At 37.6% G+C, this 23,021-nt stretch overlaps 1 protein-coding gene across 6 annotated transcripts in view; it reads right to left on the minus strand.

The window, feature by feature from the left end:
* The window catches only part of CNTLN (centlein), a 207,505-nt gene that overhangs the window by 166,185 nt on the left and 18,299 nt on the right, over positions 1-23,021 (minus strand). For 3 of the 6 annotated variants that reach the window (XM_083818992.1, XM_083818994.1, XM_083818991.1), the window contains exons 2-3: positions 21,334-21,422; positions 8,953-9,037 (exon numbers count right to left, since the gene is read on the minus strand). In XM_083818992.1, coding sequence (XP_083675118.1) covers positions 8,953-9,037; positions 21,334-21,422 — 174 coding nt within the window. Of the gene's footprint in view, positions 1-296; positions 438-468; positions 1,139-2,046; positions 4,375-8,952; positions 9,038-21,333; positions 21,423-23,021 lie in introns of those variants that run through there. The other 3 variants (XM_083818995.1, XM_083818993.1, XM_083818996.1) reach the window with 3 other exon arrangements.

Here is a 23,021-nt window from a genome sequence, read left to right on the forward strand (position 1 = left end):
TAGAACTTGTCTCCTAACAAGGACAGAAAAAACAAGGTAAAAAAACAACTGATGTGTATAATGAATAAAAATGTAACTTGTGCAACAGTATTATGAGCACATATCTCACTATTAATTCCTGCTTTTCATGTTTGCCCTTAAGCTATAAAAATCTTTAACAAAAAAAACAGCAAGGAGAGGGAAACTGAAGTGCAGGAGTCCACTTGATTTTCATAGCACCAGAAGTTTGTTTGTTCTCCTTTATCCCATCCCATGCTCCAGGACTCCCCAAGAAGAAACAATTTAAAAGGATTTACCTAATAAAAAGAAGTATGAAGCTGCCAGAATACATCAGGAAATCCATTCCCAACATTAATGAGAATATTAAAACTTCTATTTCTATCAATAATAGACGTGAAATAAAACATAACCTAGAAATGTATAAAAAAAAATGCTGAAAACACTGTCCACTCGAATGTGTTTACCTACCATTTATGTGTTAAAGAAACAAGGTAGGTCTTTTTTTTTTTTTTCAGGAGGAAGAAAAGTAAGTGAAGATCCTGTAAAGAAGGTTGGTTTTGTTTTTTGTTTTTGTTTTAAGTGTACCAGGTGAAATGGCTCTACAGAGAAGCAGATCAGAAATATAAGCAGCTGATGCTATTTTGCAGGTGGGGAATATATTCTTGCTCCTCTGCCACTAGTTGGTCTTGCACCTGAATTCTCACCTGACCCATAGATTAAGTAAGGGTCAAACAGCATAATCCATTATGAACACTATGTTCCCCATCGTGCTCTTTAGACTTGTCTGATGTGATTAATTGGGTATCTTCGGAAAATTTTGCTATCTTAATTATACCACCCAACAGAATTTCTCAGTATTTCAACATGTGGTGGAAATACACTGGGACTTCATGTAGCAACATCATGTAGTTTTGCAACTCTAGCATCTTGCTTTCACTAGCAGCAAAAGAACAAATTCTAGACAAAAATCTGCTAAGCAGATGACAGCACTGACAAAACCTTATGACATGCACCACTGTGTTCCATTTGAGATGCTCTTTACAACTACTTCACAGCACTTTCCTTACCTTGTTCATTAGAAACAAAGTTACATAATTTTTCTCACTTCTTACCATCTCCTACAATCTTATGCATCACTTCTGCTTGTTCTTTCTGCTGCAGAGGCATAAGGCAAGCACTGCCAGCAGCTGTTTTTGTACTGACAGTGGGAGCCAAATACTGTTTCTGGCATGGGTGCAATAGATGTGCCATATCTGAAACAACGTATGCACAAGCTCCCTGCCCTAGAAGGGGAACCTTTTCACAAGAACACACTAGTCTGGAAATGAAGCAGCACTGCTAAAAAGAAAAGCTGTAGCTTCACACTAAAACCAGCATCTCTCCCAGTATAGCATGTACTGCAGTAATGCATCTGCTAGATTTAAAGATTAATGGGCCATTTTCCTCTAATGAGGATATGACAGCTCTCAGGATAACTAACACTGACAATATAATCGATACTGACAATCTTGCCACAGCTCTAACATCACTTTAACCATCAGCTGCTCTGAATAAATCCCCTTTCCTCTTTTGTCTAGTGGTTCTCAGCATCAGGTCAGACTGGATTTTCTATGGGACCTGTAAAAACTGTTCTGTAAAGCAGCACAGTGAATCACAGAATCATTAAGGTTGGAAAAGACCTCCAAGATCATCTGGTCCAACCATCCCCCTACCACCAATATCATCATGTCCCTGAGCACCACGTCCAACCTCTCCTTGAACATCCCCAGGGACGGTGACTCCACCACCTCCCTGGGCAGCCTGTTCCAATGCCTGACTGCTCTTCCTGAGAAGAAATTTGTCCTAATTTCTAACCTAAGCCTCCCCTGGCACAGCTTGAAGCCATTCCCTCTAGTCCAGTTATCTGTGAGAAGAGGCCAACCCCCAGATCACAAAACACAGTGACACATTCTCTACTCCTCCACCTCTCCTTAGCAGATATATATTAAAAATGATGCAGCCCAGCCCTCTGGGTCAGGCAGCAGAAAATCCCAAATATCTCCTTACCCCTTATTCAGCCCACTAATTCCAAATGAAAACCAATAATTCGCTGATTTTTTTTCTCTTCTCTTCATTGCAGAGCATGATCTTGATGGAACTGGGTATTTTTTCTACATTGCCCTCCTCTGCAAGGACTGCAGAAGGTCCTCAGAGCAAGATAGCCTCTGTCTTTGGAACTGTGTAATGACTACGAGTTCTGCAGGAAAGGACACCTACGAGCATTTACTCCTGACACAGCAATATTTCATTACACTCACATACATCAACATTGCCAGATCAGGTGTAGTAAATAAAGAACAGCTGTTGCTATGATCAACTTTTCTGACAAGCTCCTTCCTATGTGTGGTCAGCAGATTCATGTGGGCAGTACTTCAACTCAAAGGGCACGCTGCCTTCTGCTACCCTGTCCTTAAGGAACAAGGGTTTTCTCGAATGTGAGCAAATCTGCCTGTATTCAAGTAAGAAGCCATGATATATGAAAAGATTCCTCATCAACAATGTTCTTAAAGGGGGCAATAAAATCCAGCTTCACCCACTTGCTATACTGATTTTACAATTAAAAAAAAAAAATAGTGTTTCACTAAAGCAAACATAATACACTAAACAGTTAAGAAGTCAGTTTCTTCTACTGTATAAACAGTTTCCAATTACTTTAGAATTCATTTTTATCTCTATAAAAAAGGCTATCCCAACATTTCTCTGATTGGCTACATGATAATTGTTCTTACCTGAATTGGACAGGAAATTCTCAAACTATACCTCAAACCCCTAGAGGACAAACAAGATCGTAAAGATGAGGCCCACAGAAAAATCTCTCTTACTCCTTTCCAGACTTATATTGAGCTTTGCTAACACAAGAATCAAGCATTTCACACCAGTAGGACTGGCACAGGACAATTAACATTACTTTTCTTCATTCACTGTACTTTTTTCCTGTCTAATCTGAGTGCAGCTGTCATTTCAGGCTAAAAACACAACTTAGAACAGGCAGGCAGAGTAATAAAGATCAAGAAGCTTTAGACAACTTCAGGCTTGGCCACTCAGGCAAATTAATGGAAATCAAGTGTGGCTTTACAGCATACCTGTACCATCACCCAATATAGCTGCTCTCTGGTAGATTAAATGGGAGAACTCCTTCCTCAGAACTGAGTAAGCTAGCACACAGAAACACATTTTCAACTTGCAGAGAAAGCATTCCTGTTGGGAATTCACACAAAAGTACTAATGAGCTGTAAAGGCACACTGTAATTTACTGCTTATTAATTTCTTCAGACAAACATGCCCACAGGTATTAGCCATAGTCATCACACTGCCTACCTCAGGTAGCCTCATATCAATAAACCAAAATCAGCAACATTCAAGTATTTGAAATAGAAATATATTTTCCCCCTTGTCTTTCTCACTCAGGCCAGTTCCTTAACGAGATTTCTTTCCCTTAATTTTATGAGAATGCTAACTAGAAGATGGCAAGCAGCAAAACACAAAGACACATGATAATTCACCAGTGAGGTCTGAAAGGGCTACATCTAACAAACTGGTTCCACCACTGAATGATGAACTATTTTCCAAGGTACAACTTGAGTTAAAAAAACTTTTTGAAGAAAAAAAATGTCTGTGTCCTCAGATATTGTTCACTTGCATTATCTATAAATCTCATTCACTGGAGAAACTTTTTTGCATGAGTTTACAAACTCCACATAATCTCATCACCGCTGACACATTCAGCCAAACTCCCTATTACTGAAATTATTCTCATGTCCCTCATTACATAAGAATAATCAAGGTTATCTGCTACTGGAAATAAAATGTTAAGATGGTAATAATGTGTGTGTATACATTTGTCTTAATTTAGTAACAGCATTTTATTACAAAGAAAAATACAGTCAGGTGAAAGTACAAAAGTTAAGAAAAATTTATTAGCATTAATTAATGCTTAAAGGTAGAATTATGCTTCTTTCAATTGGACCCATTAAAGGGGCTTTAATACAGATTTGCACAGCAAGCTGAAGATTTTCAAGTGCAGATAATGAGGCAAGCTAGTACTATTTTAACCCCTCTAGAGTATAATCGGTTGATAAGGTTTGAAACCTTACAAGGTCTAGGACAAAAAGATTAGCTTTAGTTCCACCAGATCAGAATTGAAACCTAATTAATTAACAATGTTATAAAGACAAAAAAGGTTTACTGCTACTTTTGTTCATCTTTAATTTTATCTTCTAAGGAAAACAAGTGAAGGTATTTTAATCTATTGCATGAATGGCAAAAGACTGAATTTCTTGCTCCCACACTGTCCTCTAAACTAGTAGTTTAAAAGTCACAAATTTGAATGTATTATTGCAAAACCTCACCTTATTTTAACAGAAGGGGTGGGGGTGGAAGACACAGAAGACAGCAACAGTGATAGATTTAAGACATACAAACATTATACATTAAGTACACCAGGAAGAAAACGTTTTTAAAGAAAAAAGGAGAATGAAAAAGATACCTGCAGCAGTCAGTCTTCGGAATAACAGTAATCATAACTGTAGGAAAGTGCTGTATCCACATAAAGGCAGTAGTTACACATTCTTTTCCTTGAAACACAGAGAAACTACATGGCAAGGATGCAACACTACTAAGGAAAGAGTTTTCAAACAGTGACTTATGATTCTATGGCACTAATGGACGTGAGTTAGTGAAGGGACTTGGTAGGTGATGATCTTTAAGATTTTTTCGATTCTAAATGATTCTGATTTTATGACTTAATGCTATTAGTCATACAAAATAAAAATGTCATCAATAAGACAGGTATAGCAATTTAGCCACCATCCTAAAAGGTGTGAGATTTTTACCACACAGCATTGAGAATAATTGATATATATATACACAACACCAGGTAAGGCACAGGTGTGACTACCAAGAGTTACTGATCAGTGAGTTACAAAGACAGTAATAACAGAAGGAGGAACAAAGGGAAAAATAATATGTAAAGTTCAAACATGACATGTTTTGTTTCAGAGTTATGTGCAATAATAGATGAAAATACTACCAATTAATAAGTACTTCAATGAATACTATATTATTTGAACCTTCAAAAGGTACACCTTGAAGTGCTTCACATAACATTTAAAGTGTTATAAAAACATGCAGATATGTGATAAACTCATGAAAAGAAATAGTCATACATTTACCTGAATCTAATATTACACTATTTTAATTTAGCAAAGGTGCACATCAGAATGAGTGATGCTAATGCACATAAAAGGTCAATGGATATACTCTGTTCTCACAGAGAAGTTATGAGACAGCAGAAATTTTGCAAAAATGAACTTACATAAATTTTTACACTTAAAACCATGAGTCCCGTTCTTATGAATATTGGAGCATTATTTTCCTCGATTAAATTAATCAAAACTGATTAAAGACCGTACTCATATTTTTAAAGTAATTATTTTTGTAGATTTTCAGTAATATCCTAAAAAAAAAGGGATGTCTTCAGCCAGCTGAAACATCTCAGTACAAATAAAGCTAATTTAGCTCTCAGTATTAAGTAACTATAGGCATCTCATCTACAGTGTGGGGAATATGATTTCCTATTTATGGTCATTTTAAATGGGCTCCTAGGCATGTCAGGACAAAGTCTAAGCAGAATACAAGAGAAGGAGAATTTCATTCTAGGGTTTTGTTGCTATTTCTGGCAGCAACATCAGCTTACATGTCAAACTATGAGATACATTGTTTATTTGCTTTTTTTCCCATTTGCAGCATGGATTTGTACAATCAGCTGACCAGTGGCCACTCAAATTCCTAGTAAATAAATACTCTTGTGACAAATGTTATTGTTGTAATTGATATCCCGATGTGATGCATGAAAAGGAAGGGAAAACAACAGAAAAAAAAGACTGGATAATCCCACGTTCCCAGACGTAACAGACTGGTAGACTGCTGTTGTTCTCTATAGAACAGAACTTTCAGTGTTATTACTGCCAAAACTGACACTTTCATAAGCAATACATTTGTATGTTAATTACACAAATAATGTCATTTCTCCTTAAATAAACAAAGAATGAGAAAATCCAGAAAGACAAAATAAATGAGAATGCTCCTCACTATATTGTTCTCTATCCCAGCTCAAGTCTTTGATTACCTGCTGGGTCCAAGCCACCATGAATACTCAGCAAACTCAGAAAACAATCCCCCTCTGTTGCAATCTGGTGACATCCCACGAAACAGATGAGGCAAGGCCAGAATGCTACCCGCGTTGTATACAGCTTTAATACACAGCACCGGCCTCTGACACCAACCAGTGCCCTTCACAATCCACTCCATGAGTCAATAATACAATATTGGAAACTACATGAAATGGCTCTATTGAAACGTGTTTCAGCAGGCACTATCATGGAAAAAGCAGCTTCTGTTCTACTCATCAGCTAATTCTTCCCATCATGTTATCAAGCCGTCCTTTCCTTGGCTGCCTCTTTTCCTTGGTACTAGTTACATTTCCAGTCTCTCTCCACTTGCAGATAGTAACTTCAATGCACACAATCAATTTCAGATTTCTGATCAATTTCAATTTCAGCTTCCAAAATTGATCTGAAACCACAGACAGCAATCTCATGGAGATGCATGCTACAGGTTCAAAAGCTAGCACAGCAGGCAGTCTTTCTTAAAAGCACATTACTGCACAAAAACTTCTACAAGCGTCTTACACAGCTTTTTTTTTCTTTCAACTAAGGATAGGGTAAAAATGCAGGAACAGTCATGAATTGCTGCTTAATAACTATGATGTACATGTAAGCACCAGATGCATTATGAATCACATCCACAGCCATTGAGGAACTAAAACCACAGAAACTCTAACCGCTGCTCTAATACAAAATAAAAGGATGAAGAATCACACCTCAGTGGTGTTTCTTGTCAGGCAGCAGGTGTATCAGTTTTTGAACAAATCCAAAGCAGGAAAACTCTGGAAACGAGTTTATTCCACTGACTATACAAGTTACCTCTTTCAAATAAGAAAGACCCTAGTAAAGGCAATCAGAACTGGGAGAAAATTTATTAACAATCTGGCTGAAGGGGCAGAGCAAACCCTAACATTGCTGACAACAAAAAACTTGGAGCACTGATTGATAAACCAGAGTGTCGTGCTGCCATCCAGAGGAACCTGGACAAGGTTGAGAAATGCCTGCCAGGAACCTCATGACATTCAACAAGGGGAAGAAGTGCAGAGTCCTTCACCTGCAGAAACAGCTCTGCAGAAAGGGACCTGCGGGTCCTGTTGGAAACCAACCAGGCCATGAGCCAGCAACGTGGCCTTGTGGCAAAAATGGTGAAGGGTATCCTCGGCTGCGTGAGGGGAAGTACAGTCACCACATGAAGGGAGGTGATCCTTTCCCTTGGTTCAGCACTGGCGACGCCTCACCTGGAGCACTGGGTCCAGTTCTGTGTTCCCCAGTACAAGAGGGACCTGGAGCTACCAGAGACAGCCCAACAAAGGGCAACAAGAAACACGAGGAAAGGCTGGGAGAGCTGGGAGTCTTCAGCCTGGAGAAGAGGAGGCTCGGGGTGGGGGGGATCTCATCACTGCCAATAAATACCTGAAGGGAGGGTGTAAACAGGACAGAGCCAGGCTCCTTTCTGTGGTGCCCAGTGCTGGGACTGGAGGCAGTGGGCACAAATGGAAGCACAGGAGGCTCTGTCCTGATGTTCAATCAGGAAGCGCTTTTCCACTGTGAAGCTGACCAAGCACTGGCACAGGTTGCCCAGAGAGGCTGTGTTTCTCCTTCCTTGCAGATAGGCAAAAGCCATCTGGACGTGGTCCTGGGCGACCGGCTCCTGCTTGAGCAGGGGGGTTTGGGCCAGATGACCTCCAGAAGCCCATTCCTACCTCACCCCATCTATGATTCTATAAAAACAACTACATTTATCAGCCAGTCTTTTATCCCCAGGAATGGACAGACTCAGGCAACTGAAAACAAACTCTGGACCTTTGTGCTTATGCTATCAGCTTTGTTATCTGTAATTATAATTCTCTTTCTCTCCCCCCAAATCACACGTGGTTTAATCATGATTTTTTTCTTATTAACATTCTTAGTAATGAAAAGCAAACTCTGTTTTCCTCATAGTTTGGAGAAGGAAGTCATTTGAGATTTATGAGGAAAAGGAAGGTATTCTGCCTCTTTTTAGTGCTTGTTTGTAATGGTTTCATATGTACAATACTTCAAATCCTATGAAGAATTCAACAGCTTTGATTATTTTTCAAATAATTATTTTAGTTTTTAGAAATGAGCTCATGTTTCCTCAATTTCACTGACAGCTTGTTTCCATATGTTTTTCACTTAATTTTGTGCTGATACACAGCACTCATTTTTATTTTGAACAAGCAGTTCAATAAAAAATATATATGACAAACAGTTACGTATGACACTTCAGATTTGCCAGTATTGTCTTACAGTTTATGGTAACAGCTTAATACTGTTATATGTTAGTAACACTAAAATACTTAGCTGTATTGCTTGTAGTACACTAAATGGTTAGTCCTCATTACTCTAGAAATGTTTTATTTTTGCTTACAGCACTTGTCAGAATAGCAAATCTTTCCAACCAAAAGCATATTACAACCGAAACCTCGTCAGAACTCAATTAGATTAAAATCCAAAATCAGGTCATTCTGTGAAGTAAAATAAGGCACCAAGTCACTAAAACTTATCAGAAGAAGTTTCATCTAAACTCAGAGGAACTTTTTAAGTGAACGGTCAACTGTTTGAACAACTCTTCTGAGTTTAACTGACACTTTACCAGAAGGCTATAATTTCTGAATCACCTGTGACTTTCACCTTAAGACACAACAAAATATTTTTGCATCTCAAGAAATATAAATTTGATGTCAATGATAAAAGTTTCTTGACTGCTCTATTTAAATATAATACTAACCTGTTCTAGGGTTTCTATTTTGCTGTCTTTGGCTTGCAAAATCTCTAATACCTTTCTGTCCTTGACTTCAGCTTTCTGCTTTTCTCTGGAAACAAACAAAAAAAATAGACACTTTATTAGTCATAATTTGCAGTTAATCATTTGAATTTTTCATGTCCTGATAATGAATGTCATTTTAAAGCACAGAAAATTAAATTATCTGAAACTGACAGGCCTTGCAGAATTAATCAGGGAGCATATGGCAAGTGACAGCAAATTACATCTGTAAACAGCTAACACAACTTTGTTCTAAAAGAAACTGAAGCAAGAGGTCTTAAAATACATTTTTAAATAGCTAAAATTTTCTGCCTCATTCCTCCCCAGCTGCAGAAAGTACACTTGTCTACAGACTGAACAAAATGCTTTTCCATTCTTGGCAACAGAGACACACAAAGCTGTTTGGACTTGTGAAGTCCTTCTCTGAACTACACTGCGTTTCTGTCTGAAACAACCTTTTTTTCTGAATATCATAGATGACAATTTTACCATTTACTATCTTGCACATGGATGGAATATATAATTTTTACAAGATAAAGAAGACTGGGAAGGTTGTGTAATAGGAAGGAGCAGAGCCTCTCCAATGTGGTAATAAGTGCAGGGCTATAATCATCTTCAAAACACTTCACAGAAAACCAGCTGATAAGTCACTAACACTTTGTAGAAGCACCTCATCACGTTGTGATCCCGTTTCTTAACTGTTTTAGATACTACTGTGCTTACAGGCTTCTCTTTTAGGAAAAAAAGAGAAGGAATGGTTTAATAGTAGGGATGCAGATATTCCTGTCACATGCATCTGTGACAAATGATCCGAGAAATATACTATTCTCATCATGAAAAATGGCCAATTTCAGGCATCCCAACCACCACAGGTGGCAAATAAGCAGAAACTCATTCAGATCATCCCTGCTCTCATTATACAGTTAAACTTCCATTATTGCTAGACATAAGCCACCCCTAGAAGCAAAGAATCCTATTTGTGCAGCTTTTGCTCCACCAAAATGGGAAACTTTCAGAGGCAGAAAGGAAGGGAAGGGTGGCGTTCCTAACTCTGTAAATCTGACCAAAAGTGAATAAGAATATTCATCTGTGTTCAAAAAGCTTAATCTATTGAAGCAACAAAGTATTATGTAACAGGGAGTAGATACGGGCAATTTTTTTTCTCCAGCATTATCTGCGTATTCTACTTCCATGAGTGATTTTAAGGGCTAAATAACACTGTCCCTGTAGGCCCTTCAACACCATATACTTTTAAATACATTTCTATGACTTAAAATATCTAGTCTGATCTTGAGTAAATAAAGAATTAAATAAAAATGGTATAGAATTTACAGCAAGGGTTTTGGAAACCAAGGTCTCAAGGCTTCATAAGTGATAGTAAATGATCTCCTACTGCAAATACAGCAGAACTGATGCACTGTAGCATTCAAAAAAGACTAAGGAAAAATTACGTGAAAAGATACATATTTAAATTACACATACCTAGGAGAAAAAATAAATGTCTAGGATATTAAGTAGTTGTATGGCATAACGAAATCTATTTCTGTAGATAAAATAATTCAGAAGCTGTAATGAGGAGAGAAAAGTGAAAACATGAATATTCAACAAGTATTCCAGAAGAAACTAAACAGGAAAATGCATATCAGATCCTGAACCTCAAAGAGGCAGATCTCTTGCAATCACAAGCATCAAGGAATTGCCATGATATGTCACTAGGAAGATGTGAGCTGTGAAACATACTGTGCAGATGGTGTTCCATAGTTTCTCTTTGAATACCTACTAAAACTGAACTAAGTGGACTGCACTTACAGAGATATGTGTAAATATGAAGTTATCTCATGTATTCCAAAAGGTTACACTGTGATGCCTTTTGAAGAAAAATCTAGTGACAAAAAAGGCAGTGGAAGAGACTAAACAGAACAAAAAGGTCTCATAGTACTCAACATGCAATTAAAAATGACCCACCCTGATAGTAATACCTAACTAGTTGTACTGACTTTGAGTGGCATTATTTTCTTCATAGCAGCTCATACGGATTTTTGACCAAAACGGTGTTGATGACGTACCAATGTTTTAGTTGTTGCTGAGCAGTGCTTACACAGAGTTCAGGCCTTCACTGCTTCTCACACTGCCCAGCCAGCGAGGAGCCTGGGGGTGCACCAGGAGCTGGGAGAGGACACAGCCAGGACAGATGGCCCAGGCTGAACAAAGCGACGTCCTACACTGTGTGGTGTTATGCTCAGTAACAAAGCTGGAGGAAAAGACAGAGGAAGGGGGGACGTTTGGAGTTATGGTGTTTGTCTTCCCAAGTACTTTGTGCGATGGAGCCCTACTTTCCAGGAAATGGCTGAGCATCTGGGAAGTAGTAAATGGACTCCTTATTGTGCTTTGCTTGGCTGCACAGTTTTTGTTTTACACATTAAACCATCATTATCTCAACCCGTGCCATTTTCTCACTTTTACCCTTTTGATTCTCATCCCCATACTGTTGCAGGGGAGTAAGTGAGCAGCTGTGTGGGGCTGAGCTGCCTACCAAGGTTAAACCGCAACACTAATTTCCAGAATTCAAACTATCAAGTTTCAAAAAAAATATTTCTGAATATTTTATTAACCTTTGTAGTATAAGATTATCTTTACAGTAATTTTAATAACAAAGCATAAGAAAAACTCAGAGTATAGATACTTCTCTAATGCTCATCACATAAGTTTGCATGTTCCTGAAACAAGTCTACCGCTCATGACAGGTATTGTCTGTTATTTTGCAACTTAAATGAGCCGAAAGTCTGCTCCAGTCTAAAACTACCACTGCTTCCTCATATTCAGCTTCTTTGCTCAATAACCCTTAGCAGCTACCAGACGTCTTTTTCAAAGATAATGTTTGCAGTACACAAAACTCAAATATTTTGGGAGGAAGGTTGTCTCTCTCTTGTAATGACAATACACCATGATGAAGTGATGCACTGAAGATCATATTAATTTGACTAAATTGTAGATATTACAGTACTCCAAGTTTCTTCACCTCTTGATTACAACTAGGAAAAAAAATCAAGACTTTCAGATTAGAAGTACGTATAACTGCTTTGCTTGATCCAAAACTTTAAAAGCTATAGAAAACAAACAAACAAAAAAAGTAAGTCCATACTATGAAATACTTAGAATAGTAATGCATCCAACACAGAGTTGGACGATACAATACAAAGCACACAAACCACTGAATAATGCTACCTCCTGTCCTCAAAGGAATCCTGACCTCAACTGCTGACTGAAATGTCCCATCCATGCTTTTCTCCCAGAGTGATTTATTTCCCTCCCCATTTTAGTTCAACTGTTTTTGTTTTGTATTTTTAAATTAAACCATTGCTCTCTCCACTCTTACTTCACCTACCATCCACAATCTGCCATTGTCTTTCCAACTCCTCTTACCAACACTTCCTCTCAGAGAACCAACCTTTTTTAAAACTAAGCCTAATTAAACACAAATACTGGATAATTAACTAACCCCTTAACTCAGCCATGCAATCATCACTTTAAAATTTATTAAACTTGTTTTCTAACGGACTAATTGATCTGAAAACCTGATGGGTCAAGGCAGATACCTCAAAGCAAGTCTCAAAAGAATTCTACAGGTGTTTTTTTCATCTTAAAGAGAGAAGGAGAAGAAAGGGAATAAACCAATCAAGAACCAGGCAAGTAAACAGATTTCTCTTGAGAACTGAAAAATAGTATGCATACCTAATTCCGGTGTTTTATCAGTAGTCAAGAGTTTACAGAGCCCTGTAACTTAGGACAAGGCTGCACCAAATTGGTTTTAAGAATAAAGTGTGAGACTGGAGAGAAAAAAAAGCAGACCTTTATTAATCACTTAAGCAAAAAAAGATGCCTGCATATGTAAACACATGCACAGAAGCGCCAGTTGTCCAAAGTACATTTGTAATTAAATTCTGTATTTTATCTATTTATATGATCCTCAACCGAAAACTTTGAAAAAATCTGTGAAGGAACAAAGATTGAAAATACGGATCTATCATGATCATCATCACAAGTCACAGAATGGCCAAGGCTGGAAGGGACCTCTGAAGATCATCTAGTACAACTCCCCTGCTGAGCAGGATCACCTAGAGCACATTGCGCAGGATGGCATCCAGGTGGGTTTTGAATATCTCCAGAGAAGAAGACCCCACAACCTCTCTGGACAACCTGTCCCAGTGCTCTGTCCCCCTCACAGTAAAGAAGTGCCCCCTCATATTCAACCAGAACATCCTGTGCTTCAGTTTGTGCCCATTGCCTCTTGCCCTGTCTCTGGGCACAACTGAAAAGAGACCAGCTCCACCCTCTTGACACCCTCCCCTCAGATATTTATACACATTGATGAGGTCTTCCCTCAGTCTTCTCTTTTCCAGGCTAAACAGGCAGCTCTCTTGGCCTGTCCTCGTACGACAGGTGCTCCAGTCCTGTATCATCTTTGTAGCCCTCCTCTGGACTCACCACAGTAGCTCCATGTCCCTCTTGCACTGGGGAGCCCAGAACTGGACACAATACTCCAGGTGTGGCCTCACCGGGGCTGAGCCCCACCCAGGGGGACAATCACCTCCCTTAGCCTGCTGGCAATGTCCTTCTGAATGTACCCCAACAGTAGTTGGCCTTCTTGGCCACAAGGGCGCATTGCTAGCTCATGGTCATCCTGCTGTCCACCAGGACTCCCAGGTCCCTCTCCACAGAGATGCTCTCCAGCAGGTCAGCCCCCAGCCTGTGGTGGTGTTAGGGGTTATTCCTCCCTAGGTGCAGGACCCTGTACTTGCCCTTGTCAAACTACATGAGGTTCCTCTTGGCCCATCCCTCCAGCCTGTCGAAGTCCCTCTGAATGGCAACACAGCCCTCTGGGGTAAATGGGAAAAATCTAATGTAAATTCAAGGATTTTTTTGGCTATGAGGGGTGGGTTGTTTTTTTCCAGATTCTCAAGATTATGCAGGTTGTATAATGTCCCCCAAAATAACTTCATTAGTTACCACACACAGCTCTAGAAAAAAAAAAAAAAACACTAATTCCCTAATTTTCCCTAATTTTAAGAATGCAAGCACACGATGGATGTCTTCAGAAGACTAAAGCATAAACTGAAATCTCATATGGAACTTTATCAGCAGCTCCTCCTGCTGGCATAGGATGACTTCCAATACTCATTACAGGACAGCTCCCCACAGACACTCAAGGTAATCTTACTGAAAGTTACATATCATATTTGGATCTGCTGTTGTGCCTTAAAATGAGATTAGCTAAGAACTGCAGTCATCTCCTCCTCCTTTTAAGAAACACGTAGAAAAATCTTCAACTGACTTTATTAATTGAGTCATTATGTATTTCCAACATATTAAAAAAGGTCCACTGGAATATGGGAAAAAATTCAGGCACTGTCAAGAAGCTGATGATGATCAATGACTGAGACAAACTCCTGTTTAGCTAATTAGAACCACTGATGAGCAATAATGATGTGAGCTAAGAATATTTGCAGACTTCTTTAGGATGAAAAATGGAGTGAAGAGAGGCTGTCAATTTGTACAAGTTTTAAGCTCCAATCAGTTTTCCCATGAGTACTACCTATTTCAAATGTTTAACACAGCTGTATTTAGTTACAGAGATTATATAGATTTAGCTTTCCACAAAAATGAAGAAACTGAAAAAATACTCTTAAGCTCAAGTTTTTTCCTGATATGATATTTTCCTGTGTTGTGCTACACATTACACAACAGGACAGGATAATATTTTGAGGTTTGGCCCATTTTTAATGACTTGTCAAAAATGAAACATTAGACTATAAGGAAACATTTAGGTGTTCACAATGAGGTGTGAAAACAGAATAATCATTACCAAAAAAAAAAAAACACACAAGATTTTCGAAACAAAAAAAATTGGGGAAGTATGTAAGACAGTATGCTTCCTAGAATCTTCAGCGAAAGCATTCTGGGAAGAGAACCATCTTGTATCCTACCACAGGTCTTAATCAGTCAAGCAATTAACCATTTTCAAGAAAAAATAATTTAGAGTTACATGCAATTATGCCATCTTTATATAGTTTTAATAAAAATAATTTTAACTAATAAAAAATCAATTCTCCTGTTCACAGGTTTCATGGAATACCTCCTTTCAGTTTTACAAGTAGCAAGATTTAAAAAAAAAAAAACAGAGCAGGTTCTACAGATTTGGCTTTAAATACCTAAGAAAGTTAAGAGTACTCTGCAAACTTGGAGCTATGTGGTAACAGATCATCAAACATTTTAATAGTATACGTATTTTACCTATATAATAAAAAATACACTTCTAAACATATGCCTATTTTTTTAAAAATTACAGTCAACTGCTGCGATGCACCATTTAATGTAACTGTCATCTCTCCTGGTCTTCACACTTCCAACTGCTTTGCATATATACTTACACAAGTGCATACAATCAGTGTTGTTACTAAATAGACAATGAACAGCCCATGTGCAAAGTGAAGTTGTACATTAGACAGTCAATGTTACTATAAATATGACACCAATATTGTAATTTACATTAATCCCTGTGGTTGTACAGTTAGTGTTTAGAAGAAACAGAGGATATGCCTTTATCTTTCAACTAGAGACCTGTTTCTGTGCACCTATTGTGATAAAAAAAAAAAACAGAAATAAACAGTCTTCATTTACCAGTACAGTTTATTCTCACCTCTGATCCTAGAATATCCTTATACTTCATAATGCATTTTATATGGCACATAATTATTAGTTCATTTTTTTCCTTTTCCTTTTAATAATTACAAATCGTACTTAAAAGATTTAGTCTGCACAGAGTAAAAAAAAAATACTTAAAACTGATGGCATACATATTGCACTCCTCTGAGACAGCAGATATTTTCTGTATCAAAATTGAGTAAGTCTATCTTTGTTTCTTAACAGAAATAACGTAAGGTCTGATTACAAAAAAAAAATTGTAAAATGAGATTGTTTCCTTAGTAAATTATTTATAGAACTATATATATAACCAGATCTAGCATGTATAACAAAATGGAAAAGCATCATTATGGAAATATAATTTTTCTTCCATTTCTAACTTAATTTGCTAGATGATTTATTCCTGTTTCTTATTTTAAGCAATGCACATAAAATACTAAACGTATTTTTACACTAGAGTAGTAAAGAAAATAAAGTGACATTTTTCCCTAATAATTTTGCAAACATTTTTCATCTAAAATACACAACTCTCTTACAGTGTTTAAAATATCAGCACTTCAGAACAGACTGCTTTAACATCTGCACATCACCAGGGTTTCCCCCAAGGATTTTTAAATGATGCCTGCCTGTGCTGAATAAAGTGCTAACTTGCACCTTGCATTTCAAACTGTGTCCTGAGCAGCCATCCAGTTGGTACAACACCAGCTGAATTCCCAGAGGCCACTGTTCAATCAGGCTTGACTGCAATTATCATGTCAATATTTTGTGCTCCGATATGCAGATATGCACACATGCAAGCTGCATAATACTTTCTTCTCCATGGAATGTTGACTTATGTTCAATGTTCTGAGAATTTTTAATGAAACAGGATATTAAACTTTCATCAACTGTAGACAATCACAATTATTTGACCTTAGATAGAAAGGTTGTACCCTTATGCTCTATTATTCCATCCACTTTATTGAGTGATAATAACAAGGGAGTCCACTTTGTTTTAAACTCAGAGTGACAAACTGTTAATCACCTTTAAAAATGCATTAGATCTTGTTTACTTCCTAGTTCTGTCATACTGTTTCCCACTAATTTGCACAAGAGTAAAATGATAAGTGGTTTAAGTAAACTTCTGCAAGCTATTTATCATCCCTTCAAAAAAAGCAAGTTACATTTTTTTTAATTATTTTTCAATTAGCATCAATCTATATTGCTCATACATACAAAGCATTCACTTATCCTTTTCCATAAAAAGTAGTTGTCATTTTTAGTGCATCTGCACATCTTCAATCAGTGAGGAATCTATATCAACCTCGTATTATTTCAACAATATGCTATCCACAAGATGCAGCAAAATGTAGCTTAACTTCGTATGATAATCTTCCCCCAAATTTTTTGTTTATCTGATGACTTGTTCTTTAGCCCTGTTTTCTTCTATCAGTACACCTTTAGAAAGAAGTAACTCCCCAGCAAGAGCAACAAAACTCTCTCAACTACTGGCACTACTGTTAGGTTGGGACTGTTTCTCATAGTGGCCTCAAATGATAAATTAATTCTCACTCTTTGCTAAGTCTTGCAAGACAGCACACTCGGAATTTAGGTGGGGAAAAATGTATTTAAGGAAAGTTTTCCACATATACCTATTATGAAGGATATCACCTAGCATAATACAATTTCCATTTGTATCTCCACCAGGTCTTGTATCACTGCCACAGTTTGATAAGTAATGGACCCCGTTACACCCTCCTTTTCAGAAGAAAGGAAAGCAGTCATCTAGAAGCCCCTAAAGGAAAATCAGAATCTGTTGACCTTCCAAGATTTCATGTACTATAAAAGTCCTAAGGAGAGCTCTGAAAGTTTCCAAAAGGTTTCAGAACCTTTGATACTATGATCGGAACTTTGACTCTCTTTGAGTTTACATGTGAATTTACCTGTAAAAGGTACATTCTAGCACCTTTTTTTTTTTAATTCATCATCAAAAAAAAATGTTTCAAAAGGCAGTGAACTAGAAATAGCATGCTCTTTACATAATACTAGAGATCAATAGTATTTAAAATAGCTGGGAAGTATACTAACATGAGATGTACTTTTACAATGGCTTGTTTGAAAATACCTGGAGGCTTTTACATATCCCAAAGGCATTTCTCATTTGCACAGTAAAGATAATTTTTTGTTTATATCTGAATATTAAAATGGGAATGTAGTTACAGTTATGCAGCAAGAACTGCAAAGACTGCTGAAAAGTAAAATATCATTGGTGTATTATAGGAATCAACAGCACAGCCATAAAAAGGCACCAGTTATATTTTTACAATTTTAGGGCAGGTGAACTTCTATTTTGGGACCATGAAAGCACTTCAAAATAGCAGACAAATAATAGAAACCCACTGTTAATTCCCTTCTATGTCCTCCAAATTATGCCTTTTCTTTTTTTCTGTTTTATTTGAGAAAAAGATACTATAACGAATACTTTAATGCTACAAATATAAATTAATGCTACAAATATATATTACCTGACTGTGTAGCCAGTATTGCCCACTCTTTTTCTAATACATACTTCTTTCGCCTTCTTTTTATGCACCTGTGGTATACAAGGCTGTAAGGGAACATTTTGTCCTTTCACACTTCCATCTTTTTATTTCTGATATTGTAATCTCCTGAAGAAAATTTGGCTGTTTTTTTTATTGGGCAATATTGACTGGTTCATTATATACAAGATCTAGGGTACAGAAAGACTACACCTTCTTAGATACTGTTTTGTTCCAATACGTAGCTGGCTTCTGATCTCAGACAGTCTGTAATGAAGGTGGGCACAGAAAGCTTATTGGTGATGGAATTTTTAGTAGATAGAACACATTGAAAATGAAGCCATGCAAACCTTTGAGGTACCCATGTCACACTGTCCCAAGCAGAGACAACAAAAGTTCATTCATCCATTTCATTCTGTTTGTATCTATTCGAAAATCACTTAGTATTTCAAGCAAAGATGGAGAACGTTATCAACTTGGAAAATGTTATCAACAGGGTCAATGTTCCTATTACAGCTCAGAAAGGAGGGAAGTCTCTAAGAAGAGTTCAGCTTTATTCCTTTTTTAATCAGATATTACATACTACTACATAGAATAATCCCACCTCTCTCCCCTTTAAATCCAAGTATCTTTGCTAGATTAACAAGGCCAAAAAGTTACCCATCCTACAATTTTCTGGCCAGCAGCAGTGCTAGGTTGCAAATTATATGAATATCCAATCAACATATCTGACTTGAGATAAACTGACACTGTTGTTATATCAACAATTGTATTTACTGCCATAAAGTGGCAAATGAGACCAAAACTTTTCTGAAAGGAGTGTAAAAAGGTAAAGTCATGAAACAGACACTACTTCGGAAAAGATTACGGAAAGCTACAGCTAGAGAAGTTGGAGAACATACAGGGCTGTAATTTGGTTGTGCAGAAGATTCACAGGAAAAGTGGGCTAGAAATTATTTCCAAAGAGGCAATTAAACCTTTCTCAGGCAAAAGAGATGAAGCTACATCAATTAAAGAGAAAAATACACACTACTGCTCCACCTGTCAAATCAAAGCAACCCCAAAGTTCAAGTCATGATTAATAAAACTCCTATATACTGAATAGGTTTTATACAAACCTATTCCAAGATTCTCTGGGGTAAAGATAACACCTAAAAAGATGCTGGGAAAGCAATTTCTTCCCTCTTAATTCCGTAACTTTGAGAAAGAGGAGAAAGATACGATATAGATACATAGCCTTGAGTTCACAAGCGGTGTTCTAAAGCAGTAGTATGTTCTTCTGGAAGAGAGGGCATACAAAATATACACACACACACACACACACATATATACACACACCTGGACAGGCTGGAGAAGTGGGCCCATGTGAATCTCAGAAGGTTCAACAAGTCCAAGTTCAAGGTGCTGCACCTGGGTCAGGGCAATCCCAGACATGAGCAGAGACTGGGAGAAGAACTCACTGAGAGCAGCCCTGAAGAGAAGGACTTGGGGGCTCTGGTGGATGAAAAATTAAACCTGAGCCAGCAGAGCACGCTTGCAGCCCAGCAGGCCAACTGCATCCTAGGCTGCATCAGCAGAGGGGTGGGCAGCAGGGGAGGGAGGGGATTGTGCCCCTCTGCTCTGCCCTTGTGAGGCCCCACTTGGAGTGCTGCCTCTAGGTCTACGACCCCCAGCACAAGAAGGATGTGGGGCTGTTCGAGCAGGTCCAGAGGAGGGCCACGAAGTTGATGAGACGGCTGGAGCACCTCTCCTGTGAGGAAAGTCTGAAAGAGCTGGGGATGTTCAGCCTGGAGAAAAGAAGGCTCCAGGGAAACCTCATTGCAACCTTTCAATAATTAAAGTGGTCTTATAAAAAAGATGGAGAAGGACTCTTTACTTGGCTAGGTAATGACAGGAGAAGGGGGAATGGTTTCAAACCAAAAGAGGGGAGATTTAGATTAGAGGTTAGGAGGAAATTCTTCACTCAGAGGGTGGTGAGGCACTGAACAGGTTGCCCAGACAGGCTGTGGATGCCCCATCCCTGCAGGTGTTCAAGGCCAGGTTAGATGAGGCCCTGGGCAACCTGATCTAGTGGGAGGTGTCCCTGTCTATGGCAGGGGGGTTGGAACTAGGTGAGTTTTAAGGTCCCTTCCAACCCAAGCCATTCTTGATTCATTTCTGGTCATGGCATCTGAACTCTCAGGTATAAGCTGTTTTAACATAAGCCACGTGTGCTTGAACCATCAATTTCTTCCTCTGGATATCAACAACTATTAGATCTAATTACCTAATATTTATTAAAATTAGCACTGATCATACTACGTTTTAGATAAAATTTCCATTATTTTTGCAATGCAGAGGATGAACAGAAGATGAGACAACACTATAGTAAACACACTCCCTAAAGAACATAACGATTTATTGTAAAGAAGTTTAAAAAAAAAATGTTTAATTTTATAAAAGGAATCTTGTGGCACCCTGAGACACAGAACAGACAAATCTTTTGACCATAAGAGAATCAAGTGATTGAATTTTGGTAGTCACATTACCAACTCGTTCACATTTTTCTTATCTTTGGCCTACAAAAATTATGAATTTGTAAATATTAGCATTCTAAAACAATCAATCATACACTGTGATGATTAATTAACATTTATAGCGGTCAGATGCTAGTAGGTAGGTAATATGAGGAAATCCTCATCATTAGTATCCTCCGAGGAGTATTATTTAAATTGCATGGTCATCTCTTCTTTTACCATGCCTTAGCTTTTCACTTCCGTAAGAAAGCAGATAAACAAAATTTGCGCACTTAACTGTTATCTAACTACGTATGACACCAGAAAATGTCATTTACCTCCTTTTGCTATTTCAACAGAAAATCCAAACATGCACTACATTTACAAAATAAGAATTTAATTCAATTGCAGCACAGTAAAACAGTAAAAACAGACTTGAAAATATATTTCAACTTAAACCAAAAAAGGAAACCAGCAAAATACTCTATGAAGTCTTGACAAAATTTAACAATGGAATTTTTGTAACACATTTTTAGAATCCCGCGTTTTTCTCAATTAAAAACATGAAAAGTGTGATATCAGCACTTTTGTTTGTTTTTTAAAATATCATGCTAAATCTTCAAACTCACCTTTCCACAACCAAGCTGACAGCTTGTGTTAAATCTGGATTTGACAGTTGAAGACGTTTCCACAGAGACCACACAAATTCTTTATCAGCCTTAAAAACAGGAAAAAAAAAGGCAAAAATATTTTAAGTGTTATGCTAAAGCTTTTATAGACAAAAAAGATATCCCGTGAATATTCAGAACACAATTATTAAAAAAAAAAAAAATCTATTTTAGGGAGAATTAACTACAAGGTATTCACTTTCTCATGAATTAACAACACAGTAAAGAGTTCTCTTGAATAAACAAAAATTTAACCACACAGAATTTTTGAAGGAAGACCAAGATCTACAACCAACTATGCAAGAGTATGCAAATAAGGCAGCAAAAATCAACATCATTCAAACAAGGCTGCATTTTGCTGCATCAGTTCCTAGTATTTCTAATAGTAGAACAATTTCTATTTATAAAAATCGAGCTTGGAATACTTGCTTCAACATTAAGTTTTACCACATGCAGCTCTAAGATTTTATTTGAAAACAGGTCGTGTATCTGTCTCACATACACTCAGCTAACCTGTATCATTTAAAAGCTTCTGAAAAAAAAATCTCAAATGAGTACAAGAAAACAATTTTGCTGTTGTGTTTTGTTTTAAATACACTTCAAAAAGTTTGTGAAAGTTAAATCTCAGCTAAAAGGTTTTCCATATTTGTATTTTCTACTACACAGAAGATGTTATTTTGCACTGGTGTATTTTTATTCCAACATAGTAGTATTACTGGAAGGAGTGATATTCATGTAGCTATGTTACAAACTAAAATCATAATACGTTAATTATATAAAAATATTACAACAGATCAGCAGAACGTTGAAGAAAATTTTGCTGAGAAAAAATAAGAAAGCATAGTCTAGTCCATGATTTATGTACATATGCTAAGAACAAGCCTACTAAACACAGCCTAACGTTAAATTTGAAATTAATATAGTAAAACAATCAAATTTCCAGCTAGGTAAAAATCACAGGGAAACAGGTAAAAATCTGAAAGGTGCAGCTTAGGCTACTTTTACTATTTTTTGAATCTTAAAGAGAACATGCATGAGGACAATATATGACCTAAAAGGAAGATCACCACTATTGTGGCTATCAATCTCTCTGCTTTCTTTTTCTTCCAAGCTTCCAGAACCTAACAATATCCTCAGATATCACAGATTACATTTGTTAACCAGAAGCTCATTAATATCAGCTAGATAACCAACACAGTATTTCCCCTTTGAAAAAGTTTGTCTTAACCCTGACTAAGAGCTGAAATAGAAGACCTAAGTTCCTGTCTTCATCTCCACCATTTGGCTTCTTTATGGGTTTCCCACTTAATTTCCTCTTTACCCAGCTTCTCATTTTTTATGGATATAAAAATAGATATATCCTCCCGGGAGCAGCAGTAAAGGACTCCTGGGAACAGGTATTTTTTTTTATCCTGGTCAAAGGGAAGGGGATTAAAAGGGCCAGTCGAATCTGGCAAATCAACAGATGGTTGCAGGGCTGGTGCAGGTAGGGGTTTGTCTACTTAGACCATGGGACTCGCTTTGAGAACCTGGGCTGATGGGGTCCATTTGTCAGAGGAGGGGAAGAGCATCTTCAGTCACTGGCCTGCCAAGCTGATGAGGAGCGCTTTAAACTAGAGTTGTGGGGGGACGAGAACTTCAATCCATCC

Source organism: Anser anser (assembly GCF_964211835.1).
Source record: "Anser anser genome assembly, chromosome: Z".
In the NCBI taxonomy this organism is placed as follows: Eukaryota; Metazoa; Chordata; class Aves; order Anseriformes; family Anatidae; genus Anser; species Anser anser.